The following is a 17950-nucleotide window of genomic DNA, read 5'->3' on the forward strand; positions in this document are numbered from 1 at the left end:
GAAATTTCACCTATCATAATTTTATATAAAATTATTAAAACTGCTTTTGAAAGCACTAGAGAGCACTTTTCCTCTAGTGAGCTTTGAACTCGATTTACCTTTTGTCTGCAGCTTCGCGCACCCTTGTTTCGCAAGCTGGGTCCCATTAAATATGAACATTTTCTCATATTTTCTTTTAATTAATTTCCACATTCCACCGGTGCATGCTGACAAACGCTCACGAGTTTTTCTAGGGTCGCAATTTTTATTCAAGTGCTTTTTCTGTTTCAGTTGGCTTTCCCATACGGCCACCCTACAATCTTTTAGCACCGTCGTCCACGTCATTATTCACATAAGCTTGAAAAATTAAACATTACCGTGTACCGTTGTTCTGTTTCCCCGTGTAAACAATTTTCGAGCGAAACTTGGGTAGAATTTTCAAGGATAATCCTTAAATCACAACCAAATTCGGGCGCAAGGCCAGAAACTTACCGTCCCTTCATCTCCTCGGTGGGAAAGTCTCCGAGGCCCCAGGGCATCTCGGTGGTGCCCAGAATCAGCCCAAAGATGAATCCAAACAGGATCGAGATGAACATTCCCAGCGCCAGCGAGATGAAACCGACCTTCTGTGGGTGGAGGAATAGAATGGTTTAAAATCGAGATTAAAATTCGATAGAATTGCATGGAGTCTTGGAAATTATATGTAAATACAAGTTTTAACCATAATAAGAGTGATGTTTTTGTACTACAGTTTCCTCATGTGAAAGCTGTTAACCCAGCAATATGATGACATTGAAAAACTTGTTGAGTTATAGTATTCCGCAAATTTCTAAAATTCTGAAGTTCAATCTCTCCTGCTGTTAAGTTTTCCAATATCGACATCAAAAAGACAACGAATTCGTCACAATTCTCCCTTAAAACCCACAGAAACTTTTCCCAAATTCAAACTTTCCCAAGCTAATTCAAAGCAACTTCCTTTCCTCAAATTTTGAAGTTCACGGTCACTGGAGGCAAATTATGAGCACCGGCAACTCCATAATCCTGGGCAGGCCCTTTTCCCACTCACAAAAGCAGACATCACAGGTCGCTGCGAATTTCGAACTTTCCCCAAAGTTTGTGGTGAAGTGAACTTTCGCTGGCTGGTTGTGGTTTTTCAATTTAACTAGGACGTACCGCAGCAGCATCAGAAGGGAAAAGTTTCCTCTGGTTTGGACTGCTGCCTGGCATCGACAGACACAACCACTTTGTAGGCCACGACCACCACCTCCAACACCGCCGAGTAGTACGGTGGGGCCAGTTGGTTCGGACAGGTTATAATTGTATGTACATCATCCACGTGCTCTGATTTCAACGAACTTTTCACCTTTCCGCATCGCTGCACATGGGTGGGAATATTAAAGTTTGAGGGATTAAACGCCGTAGAAGGGAGATTCGTTTTTTAAAGCGAATTTTTTTCAGTGGAATTTGTTAATTTAAAATAACAATAATAGCAGCCTTCCATTAAGTTTTGTTTGACCAGGTTCGTATTTTGTATTAAAAACAAATGTTAAACCTAAAAAATTAAACTGAGATTCTATTTTATTTGTCTACTCCTGAATGTTCGTGATATCAGAGATAGTTGCCCCAGCCCCCTTCGATGTGCGATATGGTTTTTTAAAGAAGGGCCAAACATTCAATATTACGTTCTTTTGAAATGTCAGTCTTGATTTAAAAAAAATGAAAATATTGTTTTCGAAAGGATCGGAAAATTTCACGAATGTTTCATATTTTAACATTGAAAATCGGACACAGTTACACAGTGGTCCAGATCGCAAAATTAGGTGGAAAATGGATTTTCCGTAAAATTATGAAGTTTTGGAGCTTTGGTGTCTTCAGAAGAGTTGTTGCACATGGAAAAGGGCTACTTTTGGTTTGGTTGGAAATTAGGGTGGTTCACTATTAGAGTGATTTTTAAAATCTAACTTTTCAGGAATATTTTTGGGAATTTTTTGTCTTCTAAAAAGTTGTTTTGCATCCAAGCAACTTTGTCGAAGAATCGATTTTTGGTCATATTTTGGGTTTCCATGTAAAATTATCATTTAAACCCAAAATATGACCAAAACCTAATTTTTCGAAAATTTGGGTAAATTCTGAGGACTGATTCAGATTCAGCGGCCAAAATTACATGGAAAAACATATATTTGGACAATTTTCGAAATTCGTTAGGGTGGTCCCATAAGGTTTTCCCTTGAAAATTAGACTTTTTCATATGGCGATTAAAGAAAAACACCCCTGAGATTTTTTCAGCGTTTGTAGTGCTAGATCTCTTCTTTCAAATGCAACCTGGCGCTTAAAATTTGGCTTGCGCCTTTTCGAAATATTTAAGTTTTAAATTTGCATCTTTTGTACTTTAAAATCGCTGTAACTTTTGACCCTTAAGTCCAAATTGACTTGTCAAGAAATAAAAATGTTTGTTTTTTAGAGCTTCAAAAGTGCCCCGAATACCACTTTTCTCTAAAACTTAATCCTGAATTGCCACGTTCAAAAAACTGATTCTTGAAGGTTTGCTCAGATGCTTTCTATAAATTTGGTCGTAGAAGGCGTAGATTACGAGATAAAATTTTGAAGTTTTCGACAGAGTTGCTTAGATTGGCCAGCCTAACAACTTTATAGTAGACGAAAAAATTCCTAAAAATATTCCTGAAAAGTTAGATTTTAAAAATCACCCTAATAGTGAACCACCCTAATTTCCAACCAAACCAAAAGTAGCCCCTTTCCATATGCAACAACTCATCTGAAGACACCAAAAGTCCAAAACTTCATCATTTTGCGGAAAATCCATTTTCCACCTAATTTTGCGATCTGGACCACTGTGCATTAGTTGCTGAGATATCGACTTTAGAGAATGGTGGGTTGTCCAGGTGAGACTCAGTAAACAACATTTTTCCTGTTTTAAAATTTTTGCATGGCAATATCTCAGCAACTAAGGGTCGTATCAACAAAGCTCAAAAAAATGAAAATATAGAGGACTTTCTCAGCTTACGGTGTATTTTTTCAAGACTGTGAAAGAAGGGCTCTTTCTCGACATTTAGCGGGGTATACTGAAATATTTCGTCGGGAGTCTAGAGCAACTTTTTTTTTTTGAAGATTACTTTTCGATTTTATGGGATATTTGTTCAAAAAAGTCACCGAAAATCGGTGCATTCATGTTAATATCACTCAAATTTCTTATGAATATGCGCTGGGGATTCTAAACAACTATAATTGACCCATATTACACCCTCCACCAAAAAAAAAATCGAACCAAATTTACCACATTTCTAGCTTTCATTGAAATTACCCCAAAATCCAAGCTCTAAATCTTTTCTTTGTACAATTTGTCATTAAATTACAGCAACACATAGCCAGGTTACAAATTTGAGCATTAAACAATGCAAAATATAGATTATTTATTTCATAATCTGTTTATTACCCAATATATTCCAAAAATTATTTTTTCAATCCTCTACCACATCACACTATTACATTTTGAAACATTTAAAAAATCAATCACATTGTAGGGAACAGTTTTCTGAACAAGTTCCATAAAAATGTATCTGTTTTGGTGCCCATCACATGATAAAAGGTAATTAAATAAAAAAAATGGAGAAAGGCACTATTTCTTTCAGGAAATTGGGCATATCTCTGCCTATATTGAACCAATGTTTATTGCTCAAATTCGTATCCGGGCAATGTGTTGCTGTAATTTCATTACAAATTGTACAAACAAAAGATTTACTTTCAGTCGTATCGGGGTTTCCAGCTTGGATTTTGGGGTAATTTCAAAGAAAGCTAGAAATCTGGTATGTTTGGTTCGATTTTTTTTATTGGAGGTCAAATATAGTTGGTTAGAAATTTGAGTGATATCAACATGAATGAACCGATTTTCTGTGACTTTTTTGAACAAATATTCCATAAATTCGAAAAATAATCTTAAAAAAAAGTTGCTCTGGACCCCCGACTAAATATTTCGGTATATCCCGCAAAATGTCGCGAAAGAGCCCTTCTATCACGGTGCCAAATATCAGAAAAACCGATTTTTTATCATTAGTTTGTTATAAAAAACTAACTTAATCCACCTATGTGGTTGGTGCCTTCCTCACCCTTTTCCAACAATGGGTGATATGTGATATGATGGGTTTGGACACAATTTTCGTCTGATTTCGTTAAGTTCCGGAATACAAAAAACACACATGTCACTCAAGGGCTCATAAGTCGCATCTTAAGTGGTCATAGCATGAGACAGGGTTGCCAGATCTTCAATGTTTTAGACTCGTTGGAAGGGTCTTTCGATTACCTAACCAACGATGGGTTGGATGGTGGATCCGGACATTGTTTACATACATTTAAATGAGATCCGGCTACAAAAAAGTACATAAATATCACTTAAGTGGTCAGAACTCGAGACAAGGTTGCCAGATCTGCAATGTTTTAGACTCGTTGGAAGGGTCTTTCGATTACCTAACCAACGATGGGTCGAATGATGGATCCGGACATTTTTTACATACATTTAAGTGAGATCCGCTACAAAAGTACATAAATATCACTTAAGTGGTCAGAACTCGAGACAGGGTTGCCAGATCTGCAATGATTTAGACTCGTTGGAAAGGTCTTTCGATTACCTAACTAACGATGGGTCAGATGGTGGATCCGGGCATTGTTTATATGTATTTAAGTGAGTTCCGTCTACAAAAAAGTACATAAATATCACTTAAGTGGTCAGAACTCGAGACAAGGTTGCCAGATCTGCAATGTTTTAGACTCGTTGGAAGGGTCTTTCGATTACCTAACCAACGATGGGTCGAATGATGGATCCGGACATTGTTTACATACATTTAAATGAGATCCGGCTACAAAAAAAGTACATAAATATCACTTAAGTGGTCAGAACTCGAGACAAGGTTGCCAGATCTGCAATGTTTTAGACTCGTTGGAAGGGTCTTTCGATTACCTAACCAACGATGGGTCGAATGATGGATCCGACATTTTTACATACATTTAAGTGAGATCCGCTACAAAAGTACATAAATATCACTTAAGTGGTCAGAACTCGAGACAGGGTTGCCAGATCTGCAATGATTTAGACTCGTTGGAAAGGTCTTTCGATTACCTAACTAACGATGGGTCAGATGGTGGATCCGGGCATTGTTTATATGTATTTAAGTGAGTTCCGTCTACAAAAAAGTACATAAATATCACTTAAGTGGTTATAACTCGAGTCAGGGTTGCCAGATCTTCAATGATTTAGATTCGTTGGAAAGGTCTTTTGATTACCTAACCAACGATGGGTCGGATGATGGATCCGGACATTGTTTACATGCATTTAAGTGAGATCCGGCTACAAAAAAGTACATAAATATCACTTAAGTGGGTATAACTCGAGACAGGGTTGCCAGATTATCAATGTTTTGGACTCGTTGGAAAGGTTTTCGATTATCTAACCAACGATTGGTCAGATGGTGGATCCAGACATTGTTTACATGCATTTAAGTGAGTTCCGGCTACAAAAAAAGTACATAAATATCACTTAAGTGGTTATAACTCGAGACAGGGTTGCCAGATCTTCAATGTTTTAGACTCGTTGGAAAGGTCTTTCGATTACCTAACTAACGATGGGTTGGATGATGGATCCGGACATTGTTTACATGCATTTAAGTGAGTTCCGGCTACAAAAAAAGTACATAAATATCACTTAACTGGTTATAACTCGAGACAGGGTTGCCAGATCTTCAATGTTTTAGACTCATTGGAAAGGTCTTTTGATTACCTAACCAACGTTGGGTCGGATGATGGATCCGGACATTGTTTACATGCATTTAAGTGAGATCCGGCTACAAAAAAGTACATAAATATCACTTAAGTGGGTATAACTCGAGACAGGGTTGCCAGATCTTCGATGTTGTGGACTCGTTGGAAAGGTCTTTCAATTACCTAACTAACGATGTATAACATGATGATGTTTGGTTCAGTTTACTGCCATTTATTCAACTTCCGAAAATATGCGAAACACATTTTTATACATAACTTTTGAACTACTTATCGAAACTTCAAACAATTCAATAGCACCGTATGGGACCCTAAACCAAGTCGAATGCGACTGGTTTGGTCAAAATCGGTTCAGCCAGTGCTGAAAACTGCGTGACATTATTGGTCATACACACACACATACACACACACATACACACACACATACACACAGACATTTGTTCAGTTTTCGATTCTGAGTCGATATGTATACATCAAGGTGGGTTTTCGAGCTTTAAATAAAAAGTTCAATTTTAGAGCAGGATTATAGCCTTACCTCAGTGAGGAAGGCAAAACACACCGTGAGCTTTTCAAACATATTTTTATTGAAAAAAGGGCAAACATGGATACTAATTTACTATAAAAAAAAACAATTATAAAAAAATTAATTAAATTAAACTTTAACAAAATTTCATTAAAGTAATTTTTAATTGCAAATTCGATTTTACATAGGAAAAGAGAGTTGCAAAATTTTTGCGACCATTTTTTAGATTTTTTGATAAAATCAGTATCAAAAATTCAAAACTCGGTCAAAGATTTTTTGCACATTCTGGAAATTTCTGAAATGTTAGCATTTGGTGTCCCCTGTCATTTTACGAGAAATTTATTGTACTTTTCGAATCTGCAACAACCCAGAAGGGTAATTTTTAGAACAGCATTTTTCATTTCAAATTTCACGTTTTTTGAAACTTTGCAGGGATTTGTTTAGAGTGTATCAATGTTCTACAAAGTTTTAGAGCAGACAATTAAAAATAAATTATGTTCAAACGAAATATCGCGATTTCAAAATTTATTTTTTAAGTCGCTTTTGACAAGGATTTTTTTGCGTTCCTTTTTGTTCCGACGTTGGTGTTTATCACGAGTGACCTGACCATGAACGGCCAAAATCAATCAAGCAAATCCGTTATCAAATTTTTTTTATTAGGCTGCTTTACAACTTCGATACACTCAAAAACAAAATCCTGCAATGTTACAAAAAAAAATGAAAAAACTTAAATGAAAGTGAAAATTAAATCCACATCCATGCAAAACTTTGTCATCGATTTTATCGATTGAGTAACTTTATTATGAAGAGTTCAAAAAAAAGTGTCTATTTTTGAAAATAAGCTAATAAAACAAAAAAAGAAACAAACATCACATTATCATATCCAAAAACTAAAAAAAACTTTTTCATAATTGCTCAATTTCTATAAGTTTTTTTTTTATTGTTCGGCATTGAAAAGGTTACCAACAAATAATCATTTTCAGTTTTGACACATAAATTATGTGGAAATTTTTTGATCGAAACACGAAGCAGTAAAAAATGAAGCTGTTTTTATATATTTTTGATTCATTTTTCCTAAGATTTTTAATATTTAAAAGTTAAACCCCTTATATTAACACAATTTTGCAACAAATATTAATTTTTGTTTTCTTTACTATTTTCAGGTAAGCCATCTACAAACGTAAATCATCAACTACTGATAGGGCAAGTAAAAGGAAATGTTTTCACTTTGAAAAGTTGCATGATCAAAAAGAAAATATTTTAAAGATTTCAATAGCATTATTTTTCTTTCATATTAGATAAATTATCAAATCACATTATGGAGTAATGTGACTTCGATTTCCAATCTATTTTTTAAATGAGCTTTCGACATTTTCTTCTTTTGCTCAACAAAAATAACTGCTGAGTGAGTTTTTTTCTGATACCAATAATATTGGTAATAACATTTATAAATTTCAGTCTGCTATATTCAAATTTTAATCATGAGAAACTTATGTTGTCAAATTGTAAATGAGCATCTCCACGAAATCGTTTTTTTTTTTTTTTAATTTTAATTTTTGTATTTTTTAATCCGACTGAAACTTTATTGGTGCCTTCGGTATGCCCAAAAAAAACCATTTTGCATCATTAAATTCTCCATAAAATTTTCCATACAAATTTGGCAGCTGTCCATACAAAAAATGATTTGGTGTCTTCGGCAAAGTTGTAGGTATGGATATGGACTACACTGAACAAAATGATACACGGTAAAATTTTTTTGGTGATTTTTTATTTAACTTTTTGACACAAAAACTCGATTTGCAAAAAAAAACACTATTTTTTGATATGTTTTAGAGGACATCAAATGCCAACTTTTCAGAAATTTCCAAGTTGTGCAAAAAATCTTTGACCGAATTATGAATTTTATTATCAATACTGATTTTTTCAAAAAATCGAAATATTGGTCGTAAAAAATTTTCAGCTTCAATTTTCGATATAAAATCAAATTTGCAATCAAAAAGTACTTCAGAGAAATTTTGATAAAGTGCACCGTTTTCAAGTTAAATCCATTTTTAGGTGACTTTTTTGAAAATAGTCGCAGTTTTTCATTTTTTTAAATTAGTGCACATGTTTGCTCACTTTTGAAAAAATATTTTTGAAAAGTTGAGAAAATTCTCCATTTTGCTTTTTTGAATTTTGTTGATACGACCCTTAGTTGCTGAGATATTGCCAGGCAAGTGTTTAAAAACAGGAAAATTGATGTTTTCTAAGTCTCACCCTAACAGCCCACTATTTTCTAATGTCGATATCTCAGCAACTAATGGTCCGATTTACAATGTTAAAATATGAAACATTCGTGAAATTTTCCGATCTTTTCGAAAAAAATACTTTCAAAAAATTTAAATCAAGACTAACATTTTAAAAGGGCCATAAATTCAATATGTTTCATATTTTAACATTGTAAATCGCTGAGATATCGACATTAGAAAATAGTGGGCTATTAGGGTGAGACTTAGAAAACATCAATTTTCCTGTTTTTAAACACTTGCCTGGCAATATATCAGCAACTAAGGGTCGTATCAACAAAGTTCAAAAAACCAAAATGTAGAGGATTTTCTCAACTTTTCAAAAATATTTTTTTGTCAAAAGTGGGCAAACATGTGCACGAATTTTAAAAAATGAAAAACTGCGACTATTTTATAAAAAAGTCACCTAAAAATGGATTTAACTTCAAAACGGTGCACTTTATCACAAATTCACTAAAGTACTTTTTGATTGCAAATTTGATGTTACATCGAAAAATGAAGTTTAAAAAATATTTACGAGCAATATTTCGATTTTGTGAAAAAAATCAGTATTGATTAAAAAATACATAACTCGGTCAAAGATTTTTTGCACAACCTGGAAATTTCTGAAAAGATGGCATTTGATGTCCTCTTAAACATATCAAAAAATAAAAAAAAATAAAAATAGTATTTTTTTGCGAATCAAGTTTTAGTGACAAAAAGTTAAATAAAAAATCAACAAAAATTTTTTTACCGTGCATAATTTTTTTCATACCTGCAACTTTGGCGAAGACACCAAAACGATCAAAAAATTCCTTCAAAAGATACAGATTTTTGAATTTTCATAAATCATTTGTGTATGGACAGCTGCCAAATTTGTATGGAAAATTATATGGAGAATTTAATGATGCAAAATGGCTTATTTGGGCATACTGAAGGCACCAAAAAAGTTTCAGTTGGATTAAAAAAAAAATTGAATGACCGAAATCTTAGAGAACTGCTCAAATAAGAAAATAACATCGACCAACCAAATTTCTGCACAAGATGAATTCCAAGGGAAGCGTGCCATTTGGGGTCTCCATAAACATAAAAAAAACTTTGAATTTTTCAAAACTATTTAGACAGGAACAAATAGTTTTTCTCTAAATTTTGCGGTTCGTCGCTTTTGCATACAAGCAAAAAATTGCATGCATGTGTGCAAGTGCAGTCATTTTGGCCAATTGTGTAGGTCAGTGTAATATTTTACTAAGAATAAAAAAAGCAGTATGATACATTTCAAAAATTGAATAAAATTTTTGATTTGCTCCGATTTTACTGCTTAATGTTTAAAAAAAATCAATTCTAAACTTAGTCACTCACCACCAGCTCCCGGTCGGCAATAATCGCACCGAAGGTAATCGACATGACCGGTCCCATCAGCGGCGAAACCAGCATAGCGGCCACAATGTTCGGGGCGTTGTTTTCCACCAGGCCGAGCGCGGCCAGCGAGCTATTTCCAGGGAAAATCGCGGAAAATGAATCAATTATTCGGTGGACTATGATGTTAACGAGGGGTCTTTGGGCCATTTCACCGAAAGTGCCAGTTGGTCGAAATTTTAATTTAATTAATTTCATAAAAAAAGTCGATTCACACCAAGTTTATCTTTTGGTGATTTCGACCAAATGACTCATTCGGCGAAATGACCCACCCCCAACATCCGGGTATACTCACTCGGCCGTGACGATCAGCAGCAGATAGTCGAATGAGAGCGAACCGCCGGCGCGGACTCCGTCGACCACCTGTTTCACCGTCAGCTTCGACCGGATCGAGTCGACAAAGTTGTTCCACTTGGAGTTGGGCTCGTCGGCGGCTCCCGCACCGTAGTCGTCGCTGCAATTAGAATGGTGTTGAAAATCCGGTGAAGCTTATACGTGCAGTCATTCAGTTAGTACTGGGAAGCGCAATTGATTTCGATTGGGTCGTTTTGTGCGGAATTTCGCGGACTCAGATTCGATGCCACATTCAGGGAGGATTTAATTTATCGTTTTGGGAGGCGCTAGAAAAGCCAATAAATTTGCTCAACTCGATAGTTTTACCAGAGCAGAGTTTAATTGATGGGATAGGTCTGGTTGAATTGGGGTCTGTAGTACCACTGATGATAATTAAAGCTTCTCTATTGAAAATTGATTTGATTTATCGTTACCCGATAATCAAAAGAGATGTGTTTTAGTATCAGAGTAATACTTGGAAATTAATACATTTTTTTTTCTTCAAACTGGTTATTTAACTTGAAATAAGTTTGTGTTTAGTCAAAACTTTTATTTCTATTACCTTTTTTCCGTTATTGTTAATGATGCTTGTTGCTTGTAATATGATTGTTTTCTTCAAGTATCACTTAATTTTTTTGTAGTTAAAGCATAAAGACTAATATGTTTTTTTCAGTTTTTCTTTCAAACTTATAATTTGATTTGAGTGATGAAAATAAGTGTTCAGAATATATTTCCATCAAACTTTTATGATGACTTACGAGAAAATTGAAGATTTTATTTGGTATACAGAGTTCTCAACAATGACTATTTATCAAATTCCATGATTGGGAGAAAACAAATAGGATTATTTCGAGGGTTTTCAGGATAATTGTGATAAGTGGCTTTTTCTCTTAGGCGTCATCCAAATCGGCCAAATTTTGTCACACTTGCGACAAACTTGTTGACACACTTGTTTTCGATTGCAAATTTGATTTATATTACAAACTATTTTTTTTAACATGAATCGGCGGCACATTTTTTGCCGGATTTTTTTTTTGTTCAGTAGGATTTTAAGAACTAAAATTTAAAATAGTCTTTATCAATACCTACAACTTTGCCGAAGACACCAAATAGATCAGAAAATTGTTCCAAAAGATACAGATTTTCGAATATTTACGTTCATTTTTGGTCATAGGGAAGACCCAGACTAAAGTTTAAGCCAAATAAAATGTACCAAAAATCCATTTTTGAAGTGCTCAAATCAATCATCTTTGATTTTTTGAATCATTTTTAAAATATTTTAAACCAAAGGCTTTATTTTAAAAACTGTCGGCTTATAATATCAATGCGTTCATGAAACCATTGTTTTTTTCTTTATGTTTGGTCGGAAAATTCCAAATTGAAAAAAAACTCCATTTGATTGAACATACAAAGATAAAAGTTGTTGAATGCATCTTCAATCGTTTACAATCATCAAGTTTTTACATAGAAAATTAAAGTTTATAATATTATTTGGCGCTCTGAATTTTCATGGATAATTGAAGGAACAAAATCTATAAATTTAAATTGCCATGGCTTTATGATTTTTTTTCATGGAAATATCAAAATCCATTGCAATAAAGATCAACAGGTATAAAAAATCTCATTTCGTATAAAGTTTGTAGTACTGAAAATAAGATTTTATTTCAAGATGATTTCAACGTCCTTAAAATCTTATTTTAAGAAATAATTTTATCTTTGCTTAGTTGTAAATTGCTCAAATATTATGAAAACAAGATTTATTTTTAAATTCAAGCTAATTTTAATTTATAAAATCATGTCACTTGTTTTGAACGAAGATAGAATAATAATTATATTTATGTTAACAGACTACTTATTAAAAACATATTTACTTCTGAATAAATAATTTCTATCAATTTTGAATAATAAAAACACATATCTTATTTTCGGCATGCTTTTTAGAACAACCAGTTTTCCGATCAAAAAATCAACAAATCTAAAAAAGAAAATTCATAAATTCAACGGTTTTGAGAATAGAATACAACAACTTTCTGGTTTAAATTAAAAAAATAAAATAAACTAACTTTAGTAATTGGTAGGATAAAAATTCCAAAATTTCCGCGAAATTCCGTGAAATTCAAGGATTTCCCGAAATCAATGCATAAAAATAGTACAAATATTTTATCCAAAAAAGTTTTAATTGGGTCTTGATGCCCTCTGCAAATTTTTATGTAAAACGGTAAAAAACACGATTGCAAAACATTTCTGATCTCTTTTTTCATTTGAATGCAAATAAAAAGACAACATTTTTTCGATGGATAAACTATGGTCCTCTTGGAACAAGCTGTCAAGTAGGACCTTTTCTGTCAAGATGGGCCATGAATTTGTTTTTAAAGTTGATTTAAAAAACCATTTTTGATGTTTTGCTGTGGAACAAAAGGTACTCAGAAAAATTATCAATATCACAAATTTTAGCTTAATTTTAGGACCCAATTGTAAATTTGATTTATTTCTTAATAGGAAAATAAGGAAAGGATAAAAAATAGGATTGTTCCAAAATTTTATAAGAAATTTATACCTAGTTGAATTTTAATTTTATCTGAAAACATATGTTTTTTTTTTTTTTTCAAATGACCCCAAAATGAGAAAAAAAGTGATAGCAGTTAGACTAAGGAAAATTTTGTTTTGTATTAATTAAATTTAATTTAATGTCCAGAAAAATAGGAGGTACAGTCATCCCACATATTCGGAACACCCACAAATTCGGAACACTTTTGTGGTAATTTTTCAATAGAATGCAAAATGCAACTTTTCTGCCGACCCTGCTATTTTTAAGGCCTTTATTTGGACATTCTCTTGCTATTTCACCAGTAAAAGTAATATTTCAAACAAACTGCATTTCAAGACTATTTTATCCAGAGCAGCATATGCCTCCAAATTGCCGTTCCATGATTGTGGGATGTTATTGTGTCTCCCACAATTGTGGAACCCATTAACTGATTTTTCACAAAAGTTATCAGACCATTCATAAAACATCACTAACCATGAGTTCTATTGGTTTCAGAGTGCAAAGTCATTATTTTGCCAAAAATATTTACACCTGGAGAGAAAAAAAAGTTTGTTTACACCGTAAGAAAAAAGTGTTCCGAATTTGTGGATTTCAATGGCAAATGTTTTTCTTCGAAAACTTGATATAAATCGTAAAAATGTACAGCCGGTCTATACATCAATCAAAAGATCGCAAGAAAAGCTTTCACATGAAGGTAAAAGCAAATCATTATGTTCAATTATCGATTTTATATGATTTATTCAACATTGGCCGATCTGTAAACTGTTCCGAATATGAGGGATGAGTGTAGGTCAAAGAAAATATTCATTTTCATTGAAAAAATAATACAATCGACTTGTAACAATGCATTTTGTGTACTGTAAACCAGGGTGACTTTGGAAGGATTTCAATTTATTTGTTGAATATTTCCAAACTGGTTAGGATTTTCTTAAGATTATTATTTTTAAAACATGTACTAGGTTAGGCCACACCAAGCCCATGCACTATTTTTGAAAAATAGTTATGTTAAAAATTCTTAGTTTAAATTCCGGGATGACTTTGATAGTCATAATATTTCATGTTAAAATCAGGTTTAAGGTGTTCAAACTTTACTTTTACGTCAAAGGTACCATCACTAAGATTGCTGATATAGTTTTTAAGAAAAAAAATCAGTGTTCATATTTAGTTAAATAAGTTTATTAGTTTTTTAACAAAATACATATAAATTTCAGGTAACAATGTTTAAAAGTCGGAATTTTTACTCAAATTCTAGTTTTGTTTATAACATTATCGATTTATATGAATAAACTGAATTCGAAGCATAAATCACAAGTTTTCGCATTTAACATGAAATTTGTTCAGCTGAAATTGCCCTTAACTTTGAAGAGTTTTTAAATTGTGTTTCAAAAACACATATTTTTTATTATTTACAAACTTATTTTACCATCGTCTCATGGAAAATTGTCCAAAGAATCCGAAAATGCTTTCCATTTTCCGATTCAAAACCATTTTCATTGAGAAAATCATGACAATTCGAGAAGTTTGAAATAATATCTTTTTTTTTTGTAATTATATTTAACTCACTTTTTAAACTATTCAAAATTGAGCATGAGCATGAGAGATCACCCATGGTTGCCCCTCCGTTGCTGAACAGAACCGTAATATCCTTTCAGCACTACTGATTATATGCTTCGACGATCTAGTGGTGTTTCCCTTATCAACAGCATGTATGAATGCGCTGAAAAGATAAAACACCATATTGCAAAGCTAGATCAGTTGCGAATAGGTAACAGTCATTGGCCACCAACGGCGCCCGCCATGTCAGTTTGTAGATCTCGATTTTGGGACGGGAATGTTAGTTAGCGCAGGTTTACTAGGGCAGCTGATTTACTCTGTGCTTACAGTACAAGCGCCAGAACCTGAAAATTGGTTTAGGATATTTTGTCAGGATTCATCATAGAAGATGATGATGCGACCCAAAATCATAGCGTTTGTTGAAAGGTATTATGTTTTATTCTCAAGGCAAGCAATCGCATGTTGCGGATGACATTTCATTTTATCGGCTGTTAACTTTTAATTGAAATGGTTTAATCTTAGACAGCCGGCTGTGGAAAGAAAGAACCAAAATTATTTGTAATTAAATGATGAAGGATTTAACAGTCTGACTTTTTAAGTGAGATGTTTTTACGAGTTTTACATGATTGATATTTAGTGGGGTACTGATTAGCGAAGTGAACGACGAGTTACGATGCTTATCGATATCGATTGTATGATAAGGTTTTGTTATTGTTGCACACCGACGACGAACGCGAAAAAAAACCTTGTGACCCGACGGAAGGGCATCGCAAATCAGACTGGCTCAATTGTCATCGATGACAACCAGAGCCAGCCGCACCTTAACACACATACACGCACGCGAAAAAAAAACCGAAAAACACACCGACGACGAACGCGAAAAAACACTGCGAACCGACGGAAAGGCATCGCAAATCAGACTGCGGAAATGAAGAGAAAGAAATAACATAAGAAATTAAATAAAACCTAATCACATCAAACCAATCACCCCATGCACACAAAGAGCGACACAAAAGAGTCGAAAATTATCACGAAGAAACAGGACTGCGCGTCCACCGAAGCACCGCACTTCTGATGGCATTATTCAATTATTATGCCCAATCACCTCATGCACACAAAGAGCGACACAAAAGAGAAGAAAATTATCACGAAGAAACAGGACTGCGCGTCCACCGAAGCACCGCACTTCTGATGGCATTATTCAATTATTATGCCCAATCACCTCATGCACACAAAAGCGACACAAAGAGACGAAATTTATCCCGAAAAAACAGGACTGCGCGTCCACCGAAGCACCGCACTTCTGATGGCATTATTCAATTATTATGCCCAATCACCTCATGCACACAAAGAGCGACACAAAAGAGACGAAATTTATCCCGAAAAAACAGGACTGCGCGTCCACCGAAGCACCGCACTTCTGATGGCATTATTCAATTATTATGCCCAATCACCTCATGCACACAAAGAGCGACACAAAAGAGACGAAATTTATCCCGAAAAAACAGGACTGCGCGTCCACCGAAGCACCGCACTTCTGATGGCATTATTCAATTATTATGCCCAATCACCTCATGCACACAAAGAGCGACACAAAAGAGACGAAATTTATCCCGAAAAAACAGGACTGCGCGTCCACCGAAGCACCGCACTTCTCTTTTTAAACTATTCAAAATTGTATGAAAAGTTCTTCTTGAGGTATTTTGAACACTTCTCTACTATGTTCAGTATGATTCCAAACCATTCCGTACGTATTTAATGTGTACTTTTCATTTTGCGAAAAAATATCAAACCTATCAAAGTCACCCCGGCTATCAAAGTCATCTCGTTTTACGGTACTTTATCATTTTCAATTAAATTTTGCACTCAAGCTTTATAAACATTTCCAATTTTGGTGCTAAGTAATCTTTAGATTGAAAAATCCGGTTTTTTTAAAGCTGAAATTTAATATTTTGTATTTTTTAATAGTACCATGTTACTGAACAAAATTGTTAATGTTCTAGGTAAATTTCGCGTAATAACAATTTGACGAACATTTCATTTTAAAGCTGACATTACAAAAAAATATATTTAAGCTCGGTTTGTTCAAGAATTAATTACTTGGGCCATTTGTTTTTAAGCCTCATGAAATTCCTAAAAGATTTGGTTGTCCCCGTTAAAACTGGAAATTTACAGTATGTAAAATCACTTTGCTTGGATGTCTAATATATTTTTTGTGCATGTGCATTATAATCATGCTCCGTGAAATTTACGTGATAATTTGTATTTTCGGATGGTGGTCCCCTTGAATATTATTTTTTAGCGTGAAAAATCACTAAGCCTAGTAATTAGTTAAAATATTGTAAAAAGTATCATAACATAAGATAACATTGTATACTAATAGATATATCCTTTTTTTAAATTGCCCTTCTTTCGCACTTTTCCTCAAAACTTTATATAGAAAAATGTGTCCCGTTTAAGGCACCCAACCGCTGGTAATTACATTCCCACACAGGTCCAGTTCAGATTCATTCCACAGGTTTAAACTAAGTAACGAGCTATTATAAACTTCCGCGAACCCTTCGTACAAAACACGTTCCGTGACGGGTTGACAGTTTCACAAACTGCGTCGTTCAGTAGTACGTTGTGTGTAATCCACCACATCGCCCAGAAGTTTCATTATTTGCTCATTTGCGCAAACAACCATGATGACGATGCTGCTGCTGTGATTTAATGAGATTCATGCTCGTTACATTGTGCTGTGATGCCTGTGTGTGTATGTGTGCACAAATGGTGTGCATTGCACTTTGTATGTTCTCGAACGCGCCAGTTCAGGGACAGAAGTTAATGAATGGTGCACGTGTAGTTTTTTTTTTGCTTTATGAAGTTGTTACTTGCAGGACCACCGAAAGCCACGTGCCAGAAGCGAAAAAAACATATTGAGGTGGAAGCTAGCATCATTACTGGAAGGGATTAACATTTCAAAGAAACACACACAAATACAACCAACCAACCGTCGATGTTTGTGCTGCGGGTTTGCTTGATTCGTCCGAAACTTACCCAACAGCAGTTGAAACTGACGTTTTTCATGAAGGTTCAGTTTATTGGGATTGGTTGCTGTCAGTGAAAATGAGTGGAAGCTTTCCCTCAACCAAAGGTCCCTCGAAGCGCAGAAAAAAGGGTTTCGTTTTGCAGGAATCACCATCATTATTGCTGTCCCTCTGTGTGACAAAATGACGACAAGGACCCTCCTTAACTATTCGTCGATGCAAGTTGGGTAAGGGCATTAGGGGTTCAAAATAGAATTTTCAACAAATTTGTACGGTTGAATTAAAAAAATATTTAATATGATTTCAAAAAATAGTTTAAAATTTATGACTTTTTCCAAATTCATCCCAAACTTAACCCCGATGGTCCCCACCATGGTACCTCGTTTTTATGCCCAGGTCATAACTTACCTACTACGTAATGCATACCAACATCCAACCAGCTAGCAACTCTGGCAAAGGTGGGCGCAGGCAAAACAAAAAATAAACTAAAAACCCAGCCCAGCAGCAGTCAGAACCACCC

The 17950-nt window shown here is 34.4% G+C and overlaps 2 protein-coding genes across 4 annotated transcripts in view; one reads left to right on the forward strand and one right to left on the reverse strand.

The window, feature by feature from the left end:
* LOC6038075 overlaps positions 1 to 17950 on the forward strand; it is a 554342-nt gene that overhangs the window by 330077 nt on the left and 206315 nt on the right. The window lies entirely within an intron of this gene.
* Positions 1 to 17950, reverse strand: part of LOC6038074 — a 69693-nt gene that overhangs the window by 44400 nt on the left and 7343 nt on the right. Inside the window, 3 exon segments of the mRNA XM_038257663.1 lie at positions 440 to 605; positions 9910 to 10039; positions 10262 to 10420. Coding sequence (XP_038113591.1) covers positions 440 to 605; positions 9910 to 10039; positions 10262 to 10420 — 455 coding nt within the window.

The sequence above is a fragment of the Culex quinquefasciatus genome, chromosome 2 (genome assembly GCF_015732765.1).
Source record: "Culex quinquefasciatus strain JHB chromosome 2, VPISU_Cqui_1.0_pri_paternal, whole genome shotgun sequence".
NCBI lineage: Eukaryota > Metazoa > Arthropoda > Insecta > Diptera > Culicidae > Culex > Culex quinquefasciatus.